Below are 24,738 nucleotides of genomic sequence, written 5' to 3' on the forward strand. Positions count from 1 at the left end.
TTTCGTGTACGCTTTCCTTTTTGGTTTTGTTTTCTTCTTTATTGATCTTGCACAGAGTGAGGTTAATTTTGCTTTGACATTGTGTTCCTTTTCAGCTTTCATGTAATTGTCCTAGGGAAGTTTGTTTTTAAATTAATGATTTTATGTACTGTTGCTCTTCCTGGTTTACAGGGATCTGCTATGAATACTCTGTTCTTTAAATCAGGTGTTTTCAAACTTTTGATCTAAGGATGCTTTTATACTCTGAAAAAATTATTGAGCACGCCAAAGAGCTTTTGTGGATTATATCTCTCTATACTTTTTATATTACAGATTGAAACAGAAATATAAAATTTTCTATTAATTCACTTAAAAATGACTTTTTAATAAAAAATGACTTTTTCAAAACAAGGTAGGAGAGTGGCATTGTTTTATATTTTTGTAAATCTGTAATATCTGGTTTAATAGAAACAGCTCGTTTCTCATATCTGCTTCTGCATTCGGTCTATTGCAATATGTTGTGTGGGTTGAAGTATACAGAGGGAGAAAATCCAGCCTTACACAGTTAATGGCTGGAAAAGGGAGGGATATTTCAATAGCCTTTTCAGATAATTGTGGATATTCTTGTTTGGTACTACGTGAAAACTCAACATGTGGTAGTTTTTTAGTTATTTGCAATATAGAATCTGAAATCCTATCTGTGGACTTTTTCATAATGTTGTATTAAAATCCATTGGTCTGAACTTTGAATGGATCTTATAGAATCATGTTTGAGTTTTATAACATCATGCCTTGATCACTGGTAAATATTAGTTCAGTCAGTTATGCAGATCTTCCAAATGTTGATACATTTCATTATATAATATCAAAAAGTCACATTTGTTAATATCACCACTCATTCTATCAGAAACAAATTATTGGGAAGCTGTCCAGGTCATGACATGATAGTAGATATGAGTTTTCCAGAAATCTGGTTTTTGTTTAAAAGCTCATATTTTATCATTGGCAACAAATATGACTGCCAGTTGTTTCCTAGAAGTGCAGGCAGACTTTGTTCATCTCTGAGAGAACCTCTGCCATAATACCTTAGTCTGAATAATCTTAGTCATTCTTTCAAGTAAAGATAGTGTTTTCATAATAAAAGGGGCTAGTTCAAGCTCTCAGTTCAGTGACACAGCATTTTTCCTTGAGACAGCCATCAGCTATTGTAATTCAGGATGTAGCCAACCCTGGTGGCCTAGTGGTTATAGTTTGAGAGGCTCTCACTGCTGCGTCGCAGTTCCTTTCTGCTTAGGGAACCACACCACCATCTCTCACTTGTTACACTGTGACAGCTGCGTTTTGTTGTGATGCTGTGATGCTGAAGGCTGTGCCACTGATATTTCAAATACCAGCAGGGTCACTCATGGTGGACAAGTTTCAGCAGAGCTTCCAGACTAAGGCAGACTAGGAAGAAGGACCTGGCCACCCGCTTCTGAAAAAATTGGCCTTTGAAAACCCTGTGAATAGCAGTGGAGCATTCTCTGATACAGTGCTGGAAGGGGAGCGGAAGGCACAAAAAGATCAGGCAGGTTCCGCTCTGCTGGACACAGGGTCGCTAGGAGTCGGAATGGACTCCATGGTACTAACAGCAGCAAAGGTAGCCTTCATGCATACTTACCATTCTGTGTCACAGAATATTAAAAGGATGTATATTCAAGGGCCGAGATTTAATAAAATAAATAATTTGTACTGTTTTTTTCCCCTTCTTCTTCTTCCCAAAGCCCCCCAGTACATAGTTGTATATTCTAGCTGCAGGTCCTTCTAGTTGTCCTTTGTGGGGTGCCGCCTCAACATGGCTTGATGAGCCCAGCTAGGTCCGCGCCCAGGATCTGAACTGGTGAAACCCTGGGCCGCTGAAGCTGAGCGCGGGAACTTAACCACTCGGCCATGGGGCCGGCCCCTAATTTTTACATTTTAAGGACATTCTTAAGTGAAAAAGCCTCTTTCTTTTATAACTACACTTGATGGTGAAAAATACAATAACTAATAGTGTGGTTTGGTACCACTACCATAATTTGTGCCAAGATGCCAGAAATTTTACACACCATTGCTTTTGTACCGTAAGTGTAAGTGTTAATACAATTAAGAAGGCTAATAATATTTTAGTAGTATTATGAAAATAGTTTTGACCTTGTGGACCTCCTTAAAAGATGTCTGGACCCCAGGGGTCCATGGACCACACTTTAAGGACTTCTGCTATAAATCATAGAGCATTCCCAGCAAACTTTGATTAGGAAGGGAGGTGGTAGTGTCAATCTCTGGTCTGTTTTTGCTTTAGACTTTTGGGCCCTGGTAAAGGCCTTCTTCAAAAAAATTTAAGCATAGTAAAAGTTTTTTACAGAAAATTGAGAGGTTTCTTAAGGATTTTAGTCTGGTGCTGATACAAGGGACTGTAGTATTAGTAATCTGAAATTACACTATCTAAAAACAAAAAGATTTGGTAGTACATTGCCATGTAAATATTCAGTCTAATGTTTTTGTATTTTACATACTAGGCAAAGTGAAGGCACAGTGTGAAAAGCTCAGCTGATATCAAGATCATAAGCTAAAAAGAAGAAAAGCCAAAACAAACTACTCAGCTTCCCTTCTTAATCTCTGTTTGTTTCTCACTTAATTCAGGCTGAGGGTGAACTATCCTAGAGAGAGGTGCCCAGTACTTGCTGTCTTTGCCTCATGTCTTATGGGGAAAACGATTTAAGATGATGAAGATTATAAGGGTATAGGTTACACTGAGAATGAAAATGATAATAAGGTCAATGAAGGATTTATGATAGAATAATGGTGGTAAATACTTGAACACTGCCTACATATAATAGAGTTTAATGAATTGAAAAGAACAGTATTTTTGACAAGAACTCTCGAGATTTATTAATTTATCATAGGCACGGTTTCTGGTTGCATGTAGGTAGAACTGATGATGGGGAGTGCAAGACAGCTGACTTCCCTGATGAGCTTCTCTCCTAATTGCAAAGTGAGAGCATCTGACCACGAGGTGATCTGGAGCTGCCTTCAATTCTAGAGTTCTGGGATTTTTTTCTTTGCCTGTTGAAAACATCTCCTTCATCTGTTAATTTCATCTCATCAATTTTAACTTGTGTTTACATTTGAAACTTATTTTTTCCAATTTTTAACATTGATTCATATTCCTATTTTCAGTTCATATTTTGATTAAAAAATGTATTTCTAAAAATTATGGTAAAATATATAGATCATGAAATTTATGATTTTAACCTTTTTTTTTTTTTTAAAGATTGGCACCTGCTAACATCTGTTGCCTATGTTTCTTTTTCCTTCTTTTCTCCAAAGCCCCCCGGTACATAGTTGTATATTCTAGTGGTAGGTCCTTCTAGTTCTTCTATGTGGGACACTGCCTCAGCATGGCTTGATGAGTGGTGCTAGGTCCGTGCCCAGGATCTGAACTGGCGAAACCCTGGGCTGCCGAAGCTGAGCGCGCATGGGGCCAGTCCCACCATTTTTAAATATACAGTTCAGAGGCATTAAGTACACTCACATTGTTTTGCAACCATCACCGCCATCCATCTCCAGACCTTTTTTATCTTGCAAAACTAAAACTGTACTCATTAAACGATAATTCCCCATTCCCTCCTTCCTCTAGCCGCTGGCGACCACCATTCTGCTTTCTCTCTCTATGAATTTGGCTAAGTACTACATTGTATGAGAGGAATCATACAGTATTTGCCCTTTTGTGCCTGGCTTATTTCATTTAGCATTATGTCCGTCCATGTTGTAGCATGTATCAGAATTTCCTTCCTTTTTAAGGCTGAATATTATTTCATTGTATGTACATATCATGTTTTGTTTATTTGTTCATCCATCAGTAAACCATTGGGTTGTTTTTACCGTTTGGCTGTTGTGAATAATGCTTCTGTGTACATGGGTGTACAAATATTCCTTTGAGACTCTGCTTTCAGTTATTTTGGGGACATACTCAGAAGTGGAATTGCTGGGTCATATGATAATTCTATTTTAAATTTTTATTTTATTTTATCGTGGTAACATTGGTTTATAACATTATATAAATTTCAGGTGTACATTGTTGTATATTTTGTTTTCTGTGTAGATTACGTCATGTTCACCACCTAAAGACTAATTACCATCCGTCACCACACACAGTGCCTCATCACCCCTTTCTCCCTCCTCCCTCCCTATTTTAAAACTTTTAAGGAACTGCCATTCTGTTTTTAGAGTGGCTGCACCATTTTACATTCACACCAGCAGTGTACAAGGGTTCCAGTTTTTCCACATCCTTGCCAACGCTTGTTATTTTATTTTTTTGGATAGTAACTATCCTAATTGTGTGAGGTGATACCTTGTTGTTGTTTAGATTTCCATTTATGCTGCTGAATTTGGTATGTTGGTATTTTGTTGAGGATTTTTGCATCAGTATTCATGAAGGGTATTGGTCTCTAGTTTTCTTGTAATGTCTTTTTGTCTGGCTTTGTTATCAGGGCAATGCTGGGCTCATAGAGTGAGTTAGAAAGTCTTTCCTCCTCTTCAGTTTTGTGGAAGAATTTCAGAAGGATTGATGTTCTTTAATGTTTGGTACAATTCACCAGTGAAGCCATCAAGTGTGGGGTGTTTGCTAATTAGGTTTTTGGTTACTGATTCAGTCTCATTAATACTTAGAGGGCTCTTCAGATTTTGTGTTTTTTCATTATTTAGTCTTAGTAAGTTTTGTGTTTCTAGAAGCTTGTCAGTTTCATCTAGATTATCCAGTTTGTTGGTGCACAGTTGTTCGTACTCCCTTGAAATCCTTTCTGTTTCTGTAGAATGAGTAGGAAGGTCTCCACTTCAGTTTCTAATTTTAGTAATTTGAGTCCTCTCTATTTTTTCTTAGTTAATGTTGTAAAAGACTTGTCAATTTTATTAATCTTTTCAAAGAACCAACTTTTAATTTTGTTGATTTTCTCTCTATTTTTCTATTCTAGACTTCACTTATCTCTGCTCTAATCTTTATTATTTTCTCCCTTCTGCTAGCTTTGAGTTTAGTTCTCCTTTTTCTAGTTCCTTAAGTTGTAGAGTTAGGGTTGTTGATTTGACATCTTTTTTAAAGTGTGCTTATAGCCATATGTTCCCCCCTTAGCACCACTTTTGCTGCGTCCCATATATTTTGGTATGCAGAGTTTTTGTTTTCATTTGTCTTTAAGCATTTTCTGATTTCCCTTGTGATTTCTTCTTTAACTCATTGTTTAAGAATGTGTTGTTTAATTTCCAGAAATTTGTGTATTTTCCAGTTTTCCTTTATTTCCTTATTTATTTTGAACTTCAAGCTCTTCTGGTTATAGAAAATACTTTGTATGGTATCTGTCTTTTAAAGTCTGTTGAGACTATTTGTGGCCTATCATATGGTCTGTCCTGGAGAATGTCCCGTGTGCTCTAGTTAAGTAGAGTGTTCTGTATAGATCTGTTATTTCTACTTGGTTTATTGTGTTGTTCAAGTCCTCTTATGTCCTTACTTATCTTCTGTTTGGTCGTTCTGTCCATTATTGAGAGTAGGGTATTGAAGTCTCCAACTATTATTGTGGGAGTGTCTGTTTCTCCATGTAATTCTGTCAACTTTTGCGTCATATATTTCCACGGTCTATTACTAGGTGCATGAATGTTTGCAGTTCTTATTTTCTCGCTCTCTTGAACCTTTTTTTAATGTATAATGTCCTTCTTTGTCTCTTGTAATCTTTTTTGATTTAAAGTCTGTTTTGTCTGACATTAGTATCCACTCCTGCTCTCTCTTGGTTACTATTTGCATAGAATGACTTTTTCTGTCTTTTCATGTTCAGCCTATTTGTGCTTTTGGATTTAAAGTGAGTCTCTTGTAGACAGCACATAGTTGGGTCATTTTTTTTTTTTTTAAAGATTTTATTTTTTCCTTTTTCTCCCCAAAGCCCCCCGGTACATAGCTGTGTATTCTTCGTTGTGGGTTCTTCTAGTTGTGGCATGTGGGACGCTGCCTCAGCGTGGCCCAATGAGCAGTGCCATGTCTGCGCCCAGGACTCGAACCAACGAAACACTGGGCCGCCTGCTGCGGAGTGCACGAACTTAACCACTCGGCCACGGGGCCAGCCCTGGGTCATGTTTTTTTAATCCATTTTGCCAATCTCTGCCTTTTGATTAGAGAGTTTAACCCACTTACATTTAAAGTAATTACTGATAAGGAGGAATGTCTGTCATTTTGCTATTTATTTTTTATATGCCTCATGGCGCTTTTTGTCCCGTAATTCCTATATATTTTGATTTTTCTTGGGATATTAGTGGGAGCTGACTTTGGGCTGTGGTACTTTCCTTAAAAACAAACAAACAAAACAAACTTTGTTTATGAGTCAGGCAAGGAAAATGGGTGTTTCAAGGTAAAACTTTTAATCTCATCTATCACCTATATAGATTTAGAAATTTTGGCATCTGTTTAAGTCTAAAAATAGTAGGAATCCGAGTTGGGGAACAGTTATTTTAAATAAATTATTTAATTAAATTGAAATGTAGCGAGGTTCTGCTCCCAAAGCAATAAACTCTGTTATTTGGTGCATAATTAAAATATCACATAGCAAAACAAATTAGACTCTTTTTAAGTGCCTGAACATCTTTTGTGGTCTGGTATGTGAACCATTCAAATTTGTTTTTTTAAAGAAGATGCATGATGAGGAAAGGTAACAGGTGTAAACTTTTTATAGATTTACCTGTACTTTTTGATAAAATTAATGACAACAGTATAAGTGAAATAAATTTGCCTGTTTGCAGATTGAGCTAAAATATTTATAAAATAATCATTGCATATCATGTGAGTAAGGTAACTGGATGAAAATGTATACCTTAGTACAGTAATTTAGGTTAATATACACAGACCATGTCCAATGTATATATTTTTCTCAATTTAAATGCTTGGCTGAGGTAATAATCTCTATCTGCCTATTATTGCTGGGAATGTTACTCCTCTTTCCTTTAGACAACAGATACTATTTACCACCTTCCCTCAAAGTTTCTCACTTTTTCCTTTATGATGTTGCCAGGGGTTTGGGCATATTCTCTGGGATATTTTTATTAAATAATCAGGATTTGTCACATTGACATTGCTGGTGTGGGGAATAGTAGCTTCCTTATGTTATCAAAAAGTGATTTCTTCTTTTCAGATCTTGAAACAGTTAGAGAAAGCTGATAAAAGATGATGCTGATGCCTTTTCAATGTACTTGTTCCCCGTCCCCTATGGTAGAACTACCTAGATCTTTTTAAACTACAGTCTTCCCCTAGTTGCCCACATCCACTCCAAGAACAATAGCTAGTATTTAACAACAAAGGTTGTCATTGTTGATTAGAGCAGTGTTTCTCAAACGTTTTTAAATAGTGGAAGCTTTTTCTCTGATGATGTCTTGTAGAGACCCATTTGTGAACAGAGGAGAGTAAAATATTGAAGTTGTTCTGGTTGAATGAGAATAGGGCCAAGCTTAAGCAAGGTAAGTCAACAGGGGATCATATTTCCTCAGATTCTATGTGGAAGATTTATACTGGACGCTGGAGTGTGAGCAGTGTATGTTTCTTTGCATTTTTTCTTCTTCTCTTAGCAATTTGACTTGAAATGAATTTAAAACCATGTGTGTTTGAGGTATTTATACATTTAGATCATAGAGCTTTAACTTTGGGGTGTGTGTCAGACTTTCTTTTATGGCTTGTTTGTGGAATGAAAATTAGGATGTTGAAATTCTGATGCCTTGTGTATGGGTACACCCTTCTCGACTTGACTGATGAGTTTGATTTCAGGCTTACGCCAGTGAGAACTGAGGGTTTCAGTTTTTAGATTCCCTGGTCTCTGGAACTAGCTCTATTTTCTTCTTCTTCTTTCTTCTTTTTTTTTTTGAGGAAGATTAGCCCTGAGCTAACATCCACCGCCACCCCTTGTCTTTTTGCTGAGGAGGATCAGCTCTGAGCTAACATCTGTGCCCATCTTCCTCTATTTTATATGTGGGACGCCCACCACAGCCTGACTTGATAAACAATGTGTAGGTCCACACCCGGCATCTGAACTGGTGAACCCCGGGCTGCTGAAGCAGAGCACAGGAACCCAACTGCTATGCCGTTGGGCTGGCCCCTGGAACTAGCTCTATTTAAGAGCAAAAGAGCAGGAAAAATCTAAAAAATTTAGAAGATGCAAAATGTGTCATTTTTCTTGAGGTAGAGTATACAAAATTGCTTGCTTTTCCTTACATATAGGGTAGTTAGGGCAAGTTGATACTGCTTGTAGGATTTTTCTGCTGATAGGGGCAAATTCCCACATTTAATTCTAGTATAAGCCCACCTTTAAATGTATAAAAGTCGACTCATACAGATCCCTACCCCTACTTGGGAAATATATACTGTGAATTTTTATGGAATAGCGTAGATTTTTACTGCAGCTTTTTTCTTTTTTTAAACTTCTGCTGGCTAAATAAGTCAGAGTACACCTTTGAAAGACCCAAAGAGGGTCAATAGTTTAGATCTTTTGTAAAAGGATGTTGTATTCTATCATGGGAAGCAGGCACTGAGGTACAGAGGGCATATGTCCCTAATCCTAATTTAGGAATGGTTGAACTATGAAAGTTCCTGCAGAGACTGAGTTTTTTTTAAAACAGCTTTATTGAGATATAAGTCACATACCATACAATTTCATACAATATGAAGTATGTGGTTCTGTGGCTTTTAGTATAGTCACAGAGTTGTGCAACCATCACCACGATCAATTTTAGAACATTTTCAATACCGCAAGAAGAAACCCGCATCCATCCTCCCCCCTCCCCTTCTCCCCTAGTCCTTGGTAACCACGAATCTACTTTCTGTCTGTGTAGATTATATACCTATTTTGGATATTTCATATAAATGGGATCATAATGATGTGCCCTTTAGTGACTGGGTTCTTCCACTTAACATAATATTTTCAAAGTTCATTTGGTAGCACATATCAGTACTTTTTTATTTTATATCACTGAATAATATTTCATTATATGGATATACCACATTTTATTTATCCATTTATTGGTTGATGTACATTTGGGTTGTTTCCACTTTTCGATTACTAGGAAATATAATACCATAAACATTTGTTTACAAGTCTTTGTGTGGCTGTGAGGTGTTGTTTCTTTGGGTACATTCCTAGGAATGGAACAGCTGAGTCATATGGTCACTTTCTGTTGAGGCTTTTGAGGAACTGCTAGACTGTCTCCAAAGCAGCTGCACCACTTTACCTCCCATCAGCAGTGTGCGAGGGCTCCGATTTCTCCACAGTTTTGCTAATCCTTGTTATCTGTATTTTTTACTATAGTCATTCTGATGGGTGTGAAGTGGTTACTCATTGTAGGCTAAGTTTTTAAATAGTGGTTAGGCATAACAGGAGTGATAACACTCTTAGATGGAATTAGTATTACAATTAGAGTATTTAATAGGCTGACCTAGGAGTATAATCATCAGTAGCTGTTATGAACCCTGGCTGTATGTAATTAGTATCATTTCCCAATTTAAAAAAATGATGTCACGGATTTATCTCATCTCCGAGGATATTATATGATTCACCCCCTGCCTCCGACCCCCGCCAATCCTTTGTTGAAGAAGAAAACAGTGAAGATTCAGTTAGAGAATAGAATCGCTCTAGATACCTTAAGCTGAGAGAGTTTTTTTACTTTAGGATACTAAATAGCTTAAGGAATTGTTGGGATGTATTGGTCTGGGTCCAATCAGGAGATAGAAACCAGTATAGTAGTATAATAGGGAAAGATTAAAATAAAGAATTGTTGACTATAACAGAGGATCAGAGCAATGAGGGATTTACCAGTAAGAAGTAAAGATAACACTAAAGAATATAGGAATAGCTGATATAAAGAGCAGTGACTACCCCCAGGAATGAGATAGAGTGGGCCCCCTCTCCTGCTGAGGTCTAGACCTTATTGGAAAGGGCAAGGTCAAGGCAAGTAGCTGTGCTGTGGCACTGGTGGAATTTGCTGGATATCCGCCTTCTAGGGTGCCAGGGAAGGCTGTTCCTGGGGAGATGTCTCGCCAGAGGCACTCTGCTACAAAACTGCATGGCCTCCTGTTGGAGAAGCTGCACATGCTGCATCACGAGCCTGGTGTTGGAGAAGCCATCCTTGTTAGAGGACTGGGTCCTGGAGAAGCCATCCTCGTTATAGGACTGGGTCTTGGAGAAGCCATCCTCATTATAGGACTGGGTCCTGGAGAAGCCATCCTCGTTATAGGACTGGGTCCTGGAGAAGCCATCCTCGTTATAGGACTGGGTCCTGGAGAAGCCATCCTCGTTATAGGACTGGGTCCTGGAGAAGTCTTGCCCGCTGCAGCCAAGTGAGCACCCTGGAACCAGGAAGCAAAATCCTTTTCCACTGCAGTGTCTTTCCTGTGCCCTCTATTGACAAAGGTTATTGTTATGCCACTGGCCAAGAAATTACTATTTAAAGGGCGCAAACCCATTTTCAGAGAGCAGCCTGCAAGAGTGAATTTGAAGATGAGGGACAATAAATCAGTATCTGGGACAGGTATTAAGTGGTTTACGGAATTGTTTGATCTAAAGAAAGAGACCCCAGGTTGAGCTTTAAGGAACACCTCCCGAAATCTCTGCACAGAACTCAGAAACCAAGGAAGGTGTTCTCTCTTTTATGATTGAGAGGCCTCCTTAATTGTGCAGTTGCTTCTGGATCTTCACTTCTAGAACCACACTGCTGTTTTAAAATCGGGGAACTGTTGTGGTCAGGAGGCTGTGGTAGTCAGGAGTCTCTTGCTATACTTACCAGCTGTAGAACCACACTGGACCAGCACCTGTTCTGGTCTGCACCAGCCCTGCATATGAGAGGCTAGGTTAGCGTTTCTCAATCTTTATGCCCTGGAGGATCCATGAAATAATTTTCAGGTCTCAGGGAGCTCTTCCATAAAAATTATAGCATCTACGGCTGTGATATTATTCTGAACAGAGAGTTTAGGTAAAATAATTGTTCCGATCACCTCCTGTTTAATCCATTGGTGAAGGAGGGATCTCTTGTCCTAAATAGTGTGAGATGGCTGCTACCTGACACTGATCAGATGAGACTGACAGCCATGTGTTAGTCATACATACTCACAGTCTGGGAGAGAGGCTACTGCCTGCCGCATGGGGGTTGCACTTGGGAATAGAGTGAACCAGCCGTGGGGTCTGTGGGAGGCAGGATTCATAGTAACAAAGGATGAAGTAACCCATCTCCTCCTGGGAGGGTGTGATTAGTTTGTGTGAATAATTCTGAGGGCTGGCAGGGGGACTGAAATTAGTTAGGTTGAGGATTGAGTGGAGTGCAGCTGGTTTGGCTGATAGTGGCCCTAGCTGGGTGAGGAGCGGGAGCCTTTCCCGCTGGGTGGGGGCACGTGTGGCAGGAGTGGGAGAACTCCCATTAGTCCTCTGGGGCTCTGGGAGGCTCCAAGCTGTCCGGGCAGCACTTGACATTTTAGGTCTTATAATACAGTACGTCAGTGATGATGGCTAATGCTCTTTTGATAGAGAATGATGTTTTTCTGTGCATCTGTTTATTTTGGCCATCTAAGTTGTCTACTCTTTTGTGAGGATATCCAACCCCACAAGGGATATAAACTCTAATGGAGTTGGTAATGCAGATAGAAAAAACAGGTTTTCCTTTTCTTTAATTTCCCACTTTAATTTTTTTACTTTTACAGGTAGGTCTAGGAGTCTTACTACAAATTTTTACTATACAAGGTATTAATAAAGTATGGCATTTGTATATGCTATGTGCAAGGGTACTTTTATTTTTATTTAAAGCAAACAAAAAAAGACTTTAACCAACCTTACTTGGAAAACAAACAAGTGGTAAAACTTAGCTTACTATTCTGGAAAGTAATCTCTTTTCTTTTCTTGATTTTTAAAAAGTTATATGGTGAAGATAATAAATTTCTGTTAAAAACCTGGCTTAAGCTAATTGAGATTCAGTTTTTTTAAAGGTAGGGTTGAAAGACTTAGTTGAAATAAATATTCTAACCTAATGTTTTTGTTATTCTTTTTTATTGTGGTAAAATATATCTAACATAAAATTTGCCATTTTAACCATTTCTATTCAGTGGCATTAATTACATTCTTGATGTTGTACAACTGTTACCACTATTTCCAAAATTTTTCATCACCCCAAACGGACACTCTCTAATTACCATTAATCAATGACTCTCCATTCTCCCTTGCCTCCTGTCCCTGGTGATGTCTAATCTGCTTTTTATCTCTATCAATGTACCTGTTCTAGATATTTCATATAAATGGAAGCATACAGTACTTGTTTTGTTTCTGGCTTATTTCACTTAGCATAATGTTTTCAAGGTTCATTCATATTGTAGCATTTATCAGAACTTCATTCCTTTTTATGGCTGAATAATATTCCATTGTCTCAATATACCACATTTTGTTTGTCCTTTTATCTGTTTATGGACACTTAGGTTGTTTCTGCCTTTTGGCTATTGTGAGTACTGCTGCTATGAACATTGATGTACAGTTATCTGTTTACTTTCCTGTTTTCTGTTTTTTGGGGTATATACCTAGGAATAGAATTGCTGAGTCATATGGTATTTATTTTGAGGAACTGCCAAACTGTTTTCCACAGTGGTTGCACCATTTTACGTTCCGACACAGCAACATATAAGGGTTTCAATTTATTTACGTTCTTGACAACACTAGTTATTTACCGTTTTTTTGAATATAGCCATCCTAGTACATGTGAAGTAATACTGAGATTTTGATCTGCATTTCCCTAATGACTAATGATGATGTGCATCTCTTCATGTGCTTATTGGCCGTTTGTGTATCTTCTTTGGAGAAATGTCTGTTCAAGTCCTTTGCTCATTTTTAGATTCGATTGTCTTTTGGTTGTTGAGTTGTAGGAGTTCTGTGTATGTTTTGTGTATTAAATGCTTATCAGATACATGATCTGCAGATATTTCTCTCATTCCATATGTTATCTTTTCACTTTCTTAATAATGTCTTTTGATACACATAAGTTTTTAGTTTTGAGTCCAATTTGTCTTTTTTTTGTTGTTGCTTATACTTTTGCTGCCATAGCTAAGAATCTGTTGTCAAATCTAGTACCATGCACATTTACCCCATGTTACCTCCTAAGAGTTTTAGCACTTATATTTAGGTTGTTGGTCCATTTTGAGTTAATTTTTATATATGTTGTGCATAGGTGTACAACTTCGTTCTTGTATGTGTGGAAATCTAGTTGTCCCAGCAATAGAAGAGACTATTCTTTTGTCATTGAATGGACTTGGCACCTTTGTCAAAAATTAATTGGCCGTAGATATATGTGTTTCTTTCTAGACTTTTAGTTCTATTCCATTGGTCTGTCGTTTGCCAGTACCACTGTAAGCTGATATTAATTGTTTACAACATGAAAATTATTGACAAGGTCAAATAGCAAAGCTACTAAAAACTGTGAGCCAAAATAATATTAATAAAGATATAACCTAAGACATAATTTATACCAGAATTTGAAAAAACAAACTTTTTTTGGTCAACTCGTACAATGAGGCTCAAATATAGCTCCAGAAGTTATAAACGATTATATATATGTGTGTGTATATATATGTGTTTACTCGATCTTTCATGAAAAGGCTTTCTATAATAGTTATTTTTTAAAACTAAAAAATGAAATTTATCGCCTTCATGGGAAACTTGTTTTGCTTTCTTTTGTGGAACTTGAAATAACCATTCACAGATTTCATTTTCAACTGACGTGAAATGATTTCCTTCTTGCTCTTAATGCTTGTTAGCAACAAAAAAATTTCCTTTCTTAAGAAGTTTGAACACCTGCCGCCCAATGTTCATTACTGTCGTGTGATTGGTAGGACCCTACAGAACTCCTTTAGGGCGGGTCAGTGAATCTCACCGTGAGCATATAAACAGCGCGCAGCGCGTGAGATTCCTCCTCCTCCTCCAGTCCTCAGCCTGAGCAGAAGATGCGGAGGAAGAAGATGCAGGCTTCTGTTTGTTTGAAGGGAAAGGGAGAGTGCTGTTTAGTTTTGCTGCTCTCGTTAGCAGGACTTGAGATTTGCAGAGATCACCCTTCACTTTCAAGCCCCAGCAGCAGGAGAAACATTTTATGATTTCCTCTTGTCACATGATGTTTTCCCAAAAGTCCTATTACTTGAAATCAAAACGTTTTCTCTCAGGTCTTGCAGAGTTGTTCAGTCGTTCCAGGCGGTAACATGTCCCCACGTTGGCCATTCGGCTGCCATTCCACCTCGGTGCTCGGCGGGGCAGCGGCCGCGTTGGGGGGCGCTCCGGGGTCGCCGCTGGGCCCCGGCCGCTGAGGCCGCCTCTGCGCAGCCACGGGACCCCTGCGCCGGCAGGACAGTGTCTGCCCTTGTCTAGCTTCTCACATAGTTCTTTAAACATTTTTGGGTGAACAGGTTTTTGTCTAATAAAGTTAATCATTTTTTATAGTTTCAAATAGAACTTTTTTCATTTCATCTCTCAGAACTTTTGACCCTAGCACTTCTCTGTGAAGAAAACACTGTATTGTGAAGTCAGTTTTTTTCCCCAGTGAGAGTGGCAGTCTTCACGTGGAGTCACTATTGATGGGACGTTATCAGTACAGATGCCAACATAGTTCCTCCAACACAGACCTTCTGTTTCCAGATAGGAGGACAAAACATTAGATATCCTGTCCTTGTTGGCCTTGGTCAGCACTCGATAGCCAAAAAGTTTTCTTGATTTTACCCATTTTCAAATCTTATAATATTTATAAATTCATAATACATGTAGAATATAATCTTATAAATATTACAGCTGAAGTCTGTTGACTCATTTAGTCTGCATAGAGAAACTTGTTTTTCTGTTTATTATATAGGCTTTTAATATCACATGACATGTTGATATGTTGACTTACCCTACTGTTATTGTATTGTAGAACTTTAAAAATTTCTCTCACTGCATCTCATATGACCATTTTACTCAGAGTAATTTTACATTCTGGCCTTACTAGCTTTTCAGTAATTGGGTGACTTTCCTTTTTGTGGTCAGCAAGTTCTGCTACTATATAACTTGCTACCTCAGCCTTTTCATTGTGTGTAATTTTTTAAAAATAAAAGCTTTATTATTTTGTTTTGAGATTCCAATAGTACCTTGTCACATGACTACAAGTTGTATTTAAGTGTCTTTTGAATATTTCTGGAGCCATTGCTGTACTTGTGAAGATGTTTTCCACAGACAACACAAAATGGAATACCAGCCCATGTGTAAATCCATTGACAAGTAGTTTTCATCGTAAAGACGGGAATTTTGTGTGTGTCTCTTGTTGCGCTAGTTTAGTGAAATGACTTGCAAGATACAATTCTTTGTTACTACTTATCTTACCGGAGTTGTCTACTGGCCCTCCTCTTGTACTTCATCCTCAAAAATTGCCACATTGGATTATCAGGCATACATGTAAAATACAAATGTTAATATGTAAGACATAAGGGCATAACAAATAACTAAATGAGAAAAAATCACAAAAAGTCCAAAAATTTCATAATATAGGTCCCTTGTAATTTATTCAGTCAACATTTTGGAAAGTTCATCCAAGAGCAAAGCATTAAGAATGGGACAACTGGGTATAAAAATTTTTTCATTAAAATTAAACTTTCCCTGCAATTTTTTTATTACACTTGCAGAATTTGTTTGCTCCTGTAAGGCGGTTACCAGTGCATAAGAGGAGGTTAGGGGAGGTAATTTAAGAGGGAGAGGCTGGTGCTCCTCGGCCTCCCATCCTCCCCTTGTGCCATGCAGCCTCCAGTTATCAAGGCCAATTCTAACCATATGAACATGACCCTACTGTGCACCATCGTATATGGCTGATTTCTAACAAAATCCTTTGTTACTGTGAATGCCACCATTGCTTGGTGCATAAAAGTAAAAAAAAGAAAAATGGAAAAAAATTCCCCCTGCCCTCAATCGTGAGCTCTCAAAGAGCTCTGGCAACAGTTTGTGGACCCCCATGTTGAGAAACCTTGGCCTAGACTCTGGGACCTCTGCATGCGCTGCTGTAGAGTCTGCTTGCCTGTGGAATCAGGAGGCCTCTACCTGAATTTTAGTATTGTAAATCTCTCACAGATGATGAGATTGGTGGATTTAAGTCACATCTGGAACCCTAGCCACAGGGGAGTCTGGGAAATGCTGCTTTTTTTTTTTTTTAAAAAGCTTTCAGGCTCATGTACTACAGAAAGACATACTAGAGGGAAATGGGGATAGATATTGTGTGCCAGTATACCATTTCTACCATATTGTCAGATTTTTTAATAATGAACACTTTCTCGCTCATTTGTGTAGTACAGTTTTCTCAAAAGTCTTTAAAGCATTTGTTTGTTCATTCAAGAATTTGTTTAGCACCTGCAATGTACTGGCACTATTCTAGATATGTGGGAGGCATTTAGTGAGCAAAATAAAGATTTCTGCCTCATGGAGCTTTAATTCCAGCGGGGAGAGAGAGAGAATAAACAATACACAAAGTTAAATTTTCTAGTTTACAAGACGACTAAAAAGAGTCAGACAGTGACCATTGAGATATTAGATGTTAAACCATGTGACTTCTTATGAGGACATATCAAGAACCTTGGGTTGCCACCGCTTTTTCCTCAAAACTTTGAGGAAATGAAGGGACCCATTGTGATAAGCTGGTAAGGGTCTGGGATGAATTTGTGTACAGGATTGATGTATGTGGTGTGATGTGGCATATAGTGAGCATTTGTAAGTTTGTAGAACTAACCTGATTGTTCCCTTAAAAATTGGGTTTGACACATGTTCATAGAGTCAGTTGTTGAGTAGTACAGTTTTCAAAGTGTTCAGTTATCGTTGAATCATCCCGTATTAGAAGGTGGTAAATGGTCTGGAAGAAGACAGGGTAGGTTCACGCAAGGGGCAGTGGGTATGCTGGGGTCTGGAGGTGGCTTACAGTGTTAAATAGGATGGCTGGGATACGCTTAAAGGTGATACTTGAGCAAAGAAGTTTGGCAGTCGATTGGTCATTGGCTTATGTGGCAGAAGAACATTCCAGGTAAAGGAAGCAGCACTGATAAAGCACTAAGGTGAGGGGGAGCCTGGCACGCTGGAGGACAGCACTGAGGCCCGGCCAGTGCGTCTGGAGCAGAGTGAGGGAGAAGAGTTGTGGGTAAGTGGGAAGGTCAGGGAAGGAAGGACTGGGGTAGTCCCCTCACGCCCTTAATGCCGTTGAAATAGGCAGCGTTGCAGGGCTTTGAGCAGAGTGGGGACAAGATCTTGCTAAGGTTTTTTGTACTCTTTCTTTTCCTCGAGGTTTTAAAAGGATCAGTCAAGATGTGTTGAGAATAGACTGTAGGGGCCAAAGGTAAAAGGGAGGCTAGTAAGAACAGTGGCTTAACCGTGGAAGTAGATGTGGTGAAAGTGGTCAGATTCTGGATATATTTTGAAACTGAAATTGTCAGGATTTCCTGATGGATTGGATGTGGGGTGTGAGACAGGAGTTAAGGAGGAAGTTAAAGTTTTTTTTTTTTTTTAAAGATTGGCTCCTGAGCTAACATCTGTTGCCAGTCTTCTTTTCTCCTTCTTCTTCTCCCCAAAGCCCCCGGTACACAGTTGCATGTTCTAGTTGTAGGTCCTTCTGGTTTTGCTGAGTGGGATGTCGCCGCAGCATGGCTTGATGAGCAGTGCCATGTCCGTGCCCAGGATCCAAACCGGTGAAACCCTGGGCCGAGAAGTGGAGCGGGCGAACGCAACCACTCGGCCACAGGGCCGGCCCAGGAAGTTAAACTTTTGAACTGAGCAGTTGGAGAGAGAGGATTGTCGTTAACAACAGTTGGAAAAGCTGAGGGTAGAGCACACAGGGGAGGGGAAGGAAGGTCAGGAGATCAGCTCTGGATATGTTGAGTTTGTGATATTATTAGAGACCCCAGTGGAGAGGTTATGTAGTCATGAGGCTGGATGAGATCACCAAGGAAGAGACTGGAGTTAGAAAAGGACACGAAAGAACCTAGCCGTGGGCATTCCAGGAAAGGAAGCTTATAAAGAGTAAGAGAAGGTAGGCAGAAAACAGTATGGCCAAATGAAAGTATTTCTAAGAAGAGGGAGTGATCAGCTGTAGCAGAGCCTGCTGAGAGCACCGGTAGATGAAGGCTGAGGATCCCCAGTTGAGTTTCGTAACACGGAGGTCCTTGGTGACTGACAGGAGCTGTGTTGACGGAGTGGTGTGGGGAAAACCGGACTGGGATGTGTTTAAGAGAGAATGGGAAGAGGAGACTTGTTGATAATGTGTATAAACAACTCCTTGCTTTCAGGAGGGGGGAAATGGGACAGTAGCTGGATTGGGGAAGTGGGACCAAGAAGGTTTTTTTCCCCCTAACACATAGAAATAACACGATTTTATGGTGGTGAAAATGACCCAGTAAAGAAGAATGAGTAGAGTATACCTAAATTCTGTGGTTAGTTCTTATAGTTACTCCTGTGATACCCTCTCAGCTTCTTTGCCTCTTTCTTGCTTTGTCACACTTGGTTGGCAAAGCCACAAACTTGGTACAATGTAATGCTTCTGTTTCTAGATGCCTGCGCTTTCTTTGACACCATACTGTAATGAACCCAGATTTTCACAGCAAAAAAGAAGGGTTTTTGTTTACTCTGAGGCACTCTGGCCTCAGGCTTCAGCAACAAAAAGGGACCAAGGGACCCTGGCTTAGCCCTGGGATGATGGGGTTGAGAGCTGGCCTTTTTCCTGGGGGACTCAAATCCCAGACAGCAGAGTTCTTTCATTTTGACAAATAATGACAGAGGCTGTCATTTTCTCTAGTGAAGATTTTTTGCTAGTTCTATGACTGGCTCGTGAACATTTTCCACACTGGTGAGGCGTGGGGGTGTTGAGGAGGGAAAAAGTTATTTGCAGTTGTAGAGTTTTAGTTAGCTGTTTTGAGGTCCCCTTCTGTTGTCCTTGGTATTTCCGAGATTCCTGAGTTCTTCTGGACAGAGTACCCCTCGCCTTCTTAGTTTTCCTTTTTGTCACTGTGGGCTTAAACATAACTTTATTTCTTTACTGTCAACTTTAATCTGTCCCGGAAGGAGAGGAGAGAAGTGCGTGTGGTTAAACTATTATTTTATTGTGAACTGAAAGTTTGAGTCATTTCTTAACTGTTGAAATAGAATTGGCTATAAGTGCCCAACATTAACCTTTTCAACTCACAATTCATAGTGGACTTTTCATGAGATGTGCTGTTAGTGTAGTTTTAGAGAAAGTTATATCACTCAACAGAATTAACTTCAGTAACTTCTGTTTATGGCAACAACAGCACTTTTGAAAACACACAGGATTGTTTTTCCCCTATCCTGGATGTATAGGATTCTAATTAATTTGGAAGTTGGAAAAAGTTACTTTGACTTTGTAATCATTTAAAATAGTCAAAAGAAAGAATAGTTAGCAACTTTTAAATTTCTTATCAACTTTAAAAACAGGCCATGTAATTTTTGTACATATATCCTAAATATGTTTCCTCTTTTATAATTGAGTTAATAAGAAAAATGAAAAAAAATAGTGTTTTGTTGAAGTAAAAGTTCTGTTATTGAAGAACATCCCGAATGCCTCTATTTTCTAAATCTATTACGTTAAACAGTTTGAAGTTTAACATTCTCTTCTGTTCTTTGCATTTGTTTTCCTTTAAATATAGCATTACTAAATATTGCAAAAGTATGTGATTAACTTGTTGAATTGGCAGTGATAATTTTTAGTGACACCACAAAATTCTGCTTCACTTAACATTGATATATAAAAGTCATAGATATCTAGAGTTTTTTGGGGGGTGCATAGTTGCAAAAATAAATTGGAAAAATTATAGAAGTTGTGTGAATCAAGATTTAAGGTTTTAAAATGTATATGTACTTTCTAAAGATGAAGTGTATACTGATTGAAGGAAAATATGCATTAAGTATGTTAAATGAGATGATCTTATAGAAAGTTTTTACTCCGTCTAAACAATTTGTTCTTAGTTAAAAAAGTGTTCTCATACAGAAATAATCATACATACTTACCAGTACAGTCATGTGCTGCATAATGACGTTTTGGTCATTGATGGACAGCATATATGATAGTGGTCCTATAAGATTAGTACCGTATAGCCTAGATGTGTAGTAGGCTAGACCATCTAGGTTTGTATAAGCACACTCTTTGGTGTTTGCACAATGACGAAATCGCCTAACGATACATTCTCAGAACATATCCCTGTCGTTAAGTGACACGTGACTATATTTGACTACTCTGTGAATGGTGGACAATACGTACTCTAATCACAGGATGCTGTGGTTGGTTTGAGTATTTCTGAGGAGGAAAATTAGAACAGGAGGATAATTTGAACTGTTTCAAAAGAAATCTTGACACTAGATCATAGAGTGTGTTATGTTAGGTTTTTGCATTTTTGTAGCTCCAGGATTTTGATAACATTTTACTGGCTGATTTTAGGTAATTTAGTAGTCACACACAGCACATTGAAGTGATTAGCCAGAAGCACGTAAAACTCAAACTTTCTCCTTTGGTTTCCAGTGTTATCTTGTGCTGCCCATAGTAAAAAGTTTCAGTTGTATGGTTTTTATGACAGCTAATATGTAGAAAACAGAATTGTGTGTTTAATATCAACGTTTTTCTTTTAGATTATCTGCACTGGTGAAATGAAGTAACTCAAGATGAGCAAGTTAAAAGTGATATCAGAGAAAAGGTACTGTAATTCTGAATACCAGTACGTATAAATTACAGAAATAATACATGAAGCGATTGTTTGAAACTCATTACTTTAAAAATTATTTGTGTTTAAATAATAGTGTTATATTCATATTATTTTATTAATATTTATTAATATTTAACTTTTCAGTTAAAGTAGGAGTTGGCCACCTATGACCTGCAGGCCAGAACTGGCTCAACTCTTGTTTTTCTATGGTCTGTGAGCTAAGAATGGTTTTTACATTCCTAATTGGTTGGGGGAAAAAATAAAAAGAAGAATAATATTTTATGACACATAAAGATTATATGAAATTCAGATTTCAGTGTACATAAATGAAGTTTTGTTGGGACATAGCTGTGCGCATGCATTTATGTGTTGTTTGGCACTTTTGTGCTGCTGTCGCCAAGTTGAGCAGTTGTGCCAGAGACCATATGGCCCACGGTGCCTAATACACATACTGTCTGGCCCTTTACAGAAAGTGTTTAACTGACCCCTGAGTTAAAGCACTGTCTCTGTTAGAGCTTTTATGTACCAAGAATTGTCTTCTCATTGGTTTTACTGTGGACTCTTTCAGTTAAAAGACAAATCTGATTGATTCTGTTCGGGAATTTTCTTAGCTAGATTGCTTAACCCTGTTAAACCTCAGTTTTCTCATCTGTAAAATGGGTTTAATAATAATGCTGTTACACTAAACTTGTGAAGACTAAATAATACCTGCCCAGCTCAGTAAGTGACAGCTTATTAATATTGATAAATATAAAAATGTCTCCTTTTTAACAGTGTTGTATTTTATTTTATTTTTTTGCTGAGGAAGATTTGCATTGAGCTAACATTGGTCACCAATCCTCTCCTCTTTTTTTGCTTGAGGAAGATTAGCCCTGAGCTAACATCCATGCCAGTCTTCCTCCATTTTATATGTGGGTCACCGCCACAGCATGGCTGACGAGTGGTATAGGTCTGCACCAGGGATCCAAACTCACAAACCCTGGGCTGCTGAAGCAGAGCGTGCTGAACTTAACTGTTATCCTGTGCTGGCCCCCAACATGTTTACAACTTGTTTACGTGTTTACCACTTTGCATTTATAGGTATGCTTTGAATATGTTTTATAATGAGAATACATGCAGTCTATTTAGATAAGATTTATTCCTTAAATTGTTAGGTTTTCCAGTTATTAACTATGTAATACGTTATAACAGATTTCATTGTTCAAGTATTTGTGTCATTTCTTATAGGAAAGGAATTAGACACTGTGTCTTAAAAAGAAGCTCTAGGGGTGACTCAGTGGCATAGCGGTTAAGTTTGCACACTCTGCTTCACTGGCCTCAGGTTCGCAGGTTCGGGTCCCAGGTACAGAGCTAGTACCCTTGTCGAGCCATGCTGTGGCAGCATCCCACGTAAAACAGAGGAAGACTGGCACAGATGTTAGCTCAATGACAATCTACCTCAAGCAAAAAGAGGCAGATCGGCAACAGGTGTTCGATCAGGGCTAATCTTCCTCACAAAAAACAAAAACAAAAAGAAAACAAAGCAAACAAAAGGAGCACTAGCCTTACTTTTTGGATTAAGTCAAATAAGCAATGCTGTTTCTACTGATTAGGTAAACTATTTAAAATTAATAGGTTGTTTTCCATAAGATTTGAAGTTATAGTTTGAAAACCTCTGGCTCTCAATTTTTTTCTCCTTAAATAGATTTTACTGGATATTTACTGTTATTTTTGTTGTTGTTTTAGGCCAACTAAATTGGAATCACTGCAAATGATCTTCATCTAAAGGAAATTATAATTTCTAGTAGTACTTTTCCTATTGCTCTGTGAAGAAAGCTGAATGCAATAAGGTGAATTGAGATAGATAGAAAAGGGTCAGAATCTTTCTTCAGCCTCCTATAGTTTGCCCTATTGACACTCATTGTTTCTGAGAACTCAGAAAAAATGTCTTCCAGGGATCTAAGAAGTGGGGGGAAATCATACTTCCAGGTATTGTCCTGAATTTTTTTCCTTACATCAGACTTGATCAAAGCATACCAATTTCCACAGAAAATTTGTTATTTATGTACTTTCTGTATCTCCAGAGGCTTCTACAGATGCTCCCTTTGGTTTATTTATTTATTTTTTGCCCCTTTTAGATTTATTTCTCAACTATGAGGTTATCTGTTAAATACTTTTATCTACCTATCTTGGCACTAAATCTGTGAGAGTAGAAAAGAAACATAGTATAACACTTTTACTACAGTGCTTTGCAGAAAATGGGTATTGAGCATGTTCTAAAAATGAGTCCTACTCTCTTTTTACACGAAGCTTGTAACCTGATTGAGAATACTGAACAAATACCCTATGGTGATTTAACCAGTGTGTAGTGAAGTGTTAAATTGTGAGGTCCATGGAGTTAGAAAATAAGATCCTCGTAAAGAGGTGTTTATTGTGTGATACCAGCTGAAAGAGGCAAGTCTCTTACTTCCTAGCAAATATGGAGGGGTGGATGGAATACTGATACTTGCTGAGTTTAGACAAGGATTGTAATTGGATGGATTAGATCGGCGGATTTAAAGATCATGTGAGTGGGAAGTGATTTAAATCAAGTAAACAAGTTTTATAAGATACAAGGAACAGAATTTTTCTCTATCCCTCCCTTTCCATCATCATGGTCATGTCCTAAATGTTATCACTAGCCAGACTCTCATTTCAAAGTATCAATTCAGACTTTTCATTCTCCAGCAATGATATTTTATCTTACTAGTTCTTTTGCTCGAATGTCTGTACCGCAAGAGTTCTGCCTTACCCAGAGCTCTAATCTGTTGTTGACTTTTATTTTGCCTCATTCATCTCCTTCTTTCTTACCCAGTGTAGAGCCCATTGTCTGTCATTACACTCTTGCAAATAGCGGAAATGTATTGACCTCATTTTGTGTCTTTTCATCACACCAACCCTGGATAAACTTTTGTTGAGCAGCTGAATGATGTTGGAGGAAGAAGAAACTTGGCAGATGTCACTAAAAATTATCGATCATCAACTGAACTGAGCCCAGCAATCTTACACTGTGGTTCTCTGGGAAGTTCATTTTCCCACTTTTTGTAGTGACTCGTTTATACTTTCTCTATACTCTTCAAACCTTTGAAATCCTCAGTGTATCGTATACATACCCTCAGCAAGTGTCCTTAACTCTTGCATTCTTTACCATTTGAACATGAACTGGATTTTCTGATATTTAGACTCTACTTTTCTGTTACTGCTCAGATTATCTGATTCCCTTAAAAGCCAAAAATTTTGAAATGATCTATAAATGTAATCTATGTCTCATTTCAAACTCTCCAACCACTTCTGTTTAGTTTCTGCCTTATCCACTACACCAGCATTACTTATTAAGGCCACCTATAAATTTTTAAACAGCTTTATTGAGATGTAATCATCATACAACAAACTATTCATAGAGAGTACAGTTTGGTAAGTTTGGCCTGTGTACACCTGTGAAATCATCCTCTCAATCGAAATAATGAACATACTCATCATGCCCAGATGTTTCCTGGTGCCCTTTTGTATTCCTTTCCTCCCACCCCATCCCTCACTCCAGGCAACCACTGATCTGCTTTCTGTCACTACAGATTTGTTTTGCTTTTCTGTGACTTTATATAAATGGAACCATATGCTGTGTCTTTTTTTGGTGGTGGGAGTGGAAGGTAGGGATGTGGGTCTGCCTTCTTTTATTCAGCACAGTTATTTTGAGAATCATCTCCTGAAGTCATACCTTTTTTTTTTAATTACTAAGTAGTGTTCCATTGTATAGATATACCACAATTTGTTTATCCACTCAACTTTTGGATATTTGGGTTGTTCCCAGTTTTTGGCTATTACAAGTAAAGCTGTATGAACTTTCGTGTATTAGTATTTGTATGGACTTATGCTTTCTTTTCTCTTGGCTTAATACCAGGAGTGGAATGGCCAAATCACATGGTTCGTCTGTGTTTCTTTTTAGAAAACTGCCAACAACCTATTTTACAAAGATATCATAC

General features: G+C 38.2%; 1 protein-coding gene across 13 annotated transcripts in view; it reads left to right on the forward strand.

The window, feature by feature from the left end:
• AGTPBP1 (ATP/GTP binding carboxypeptidase 1) overlaps positions 1–24,738 on the forward strand; it is a 176,548-nt gene that overhangs the window by 2,868 nt on the left and 148,942 nt on the right. For 12 of the 13 annotated variants that reach the window (XR_011497240.1, XM_070495448.1, XM_044756663.2 and 9 more), the window contains exon 2: positions 20,667–20,731. Coding sequence is in view for 11 of the 13 variants with exons in the window: in XM_070495448.1 (XP_070351549.1) it covers positions 20,700–20,731 (32 nt within the window). In the remaining 2 variants the exon portion in view is untranslated. Of the gene's footprint in view, positions 1–20,666; positions 20,732–24,738 lie in introns of those variants that run through there. The other variant, XM_070495450.1, reaches the window with a different exon arrangement.

The sequence above is a fragment of the Equus asinus genome, chromosome 23, assembly GCF_041296235.1.
Source record: "Equus asinus isolate D_3611 breed Donkey chromosome 23, EquAss-T2T_v2, whole genome shotgun sequence".
Classification (NCBI taxonomy): Eukaryota; Metazoa; Chordata; class Mammalia; order Perissodactyla; family Equidae; genus Equus; species Equus asinus.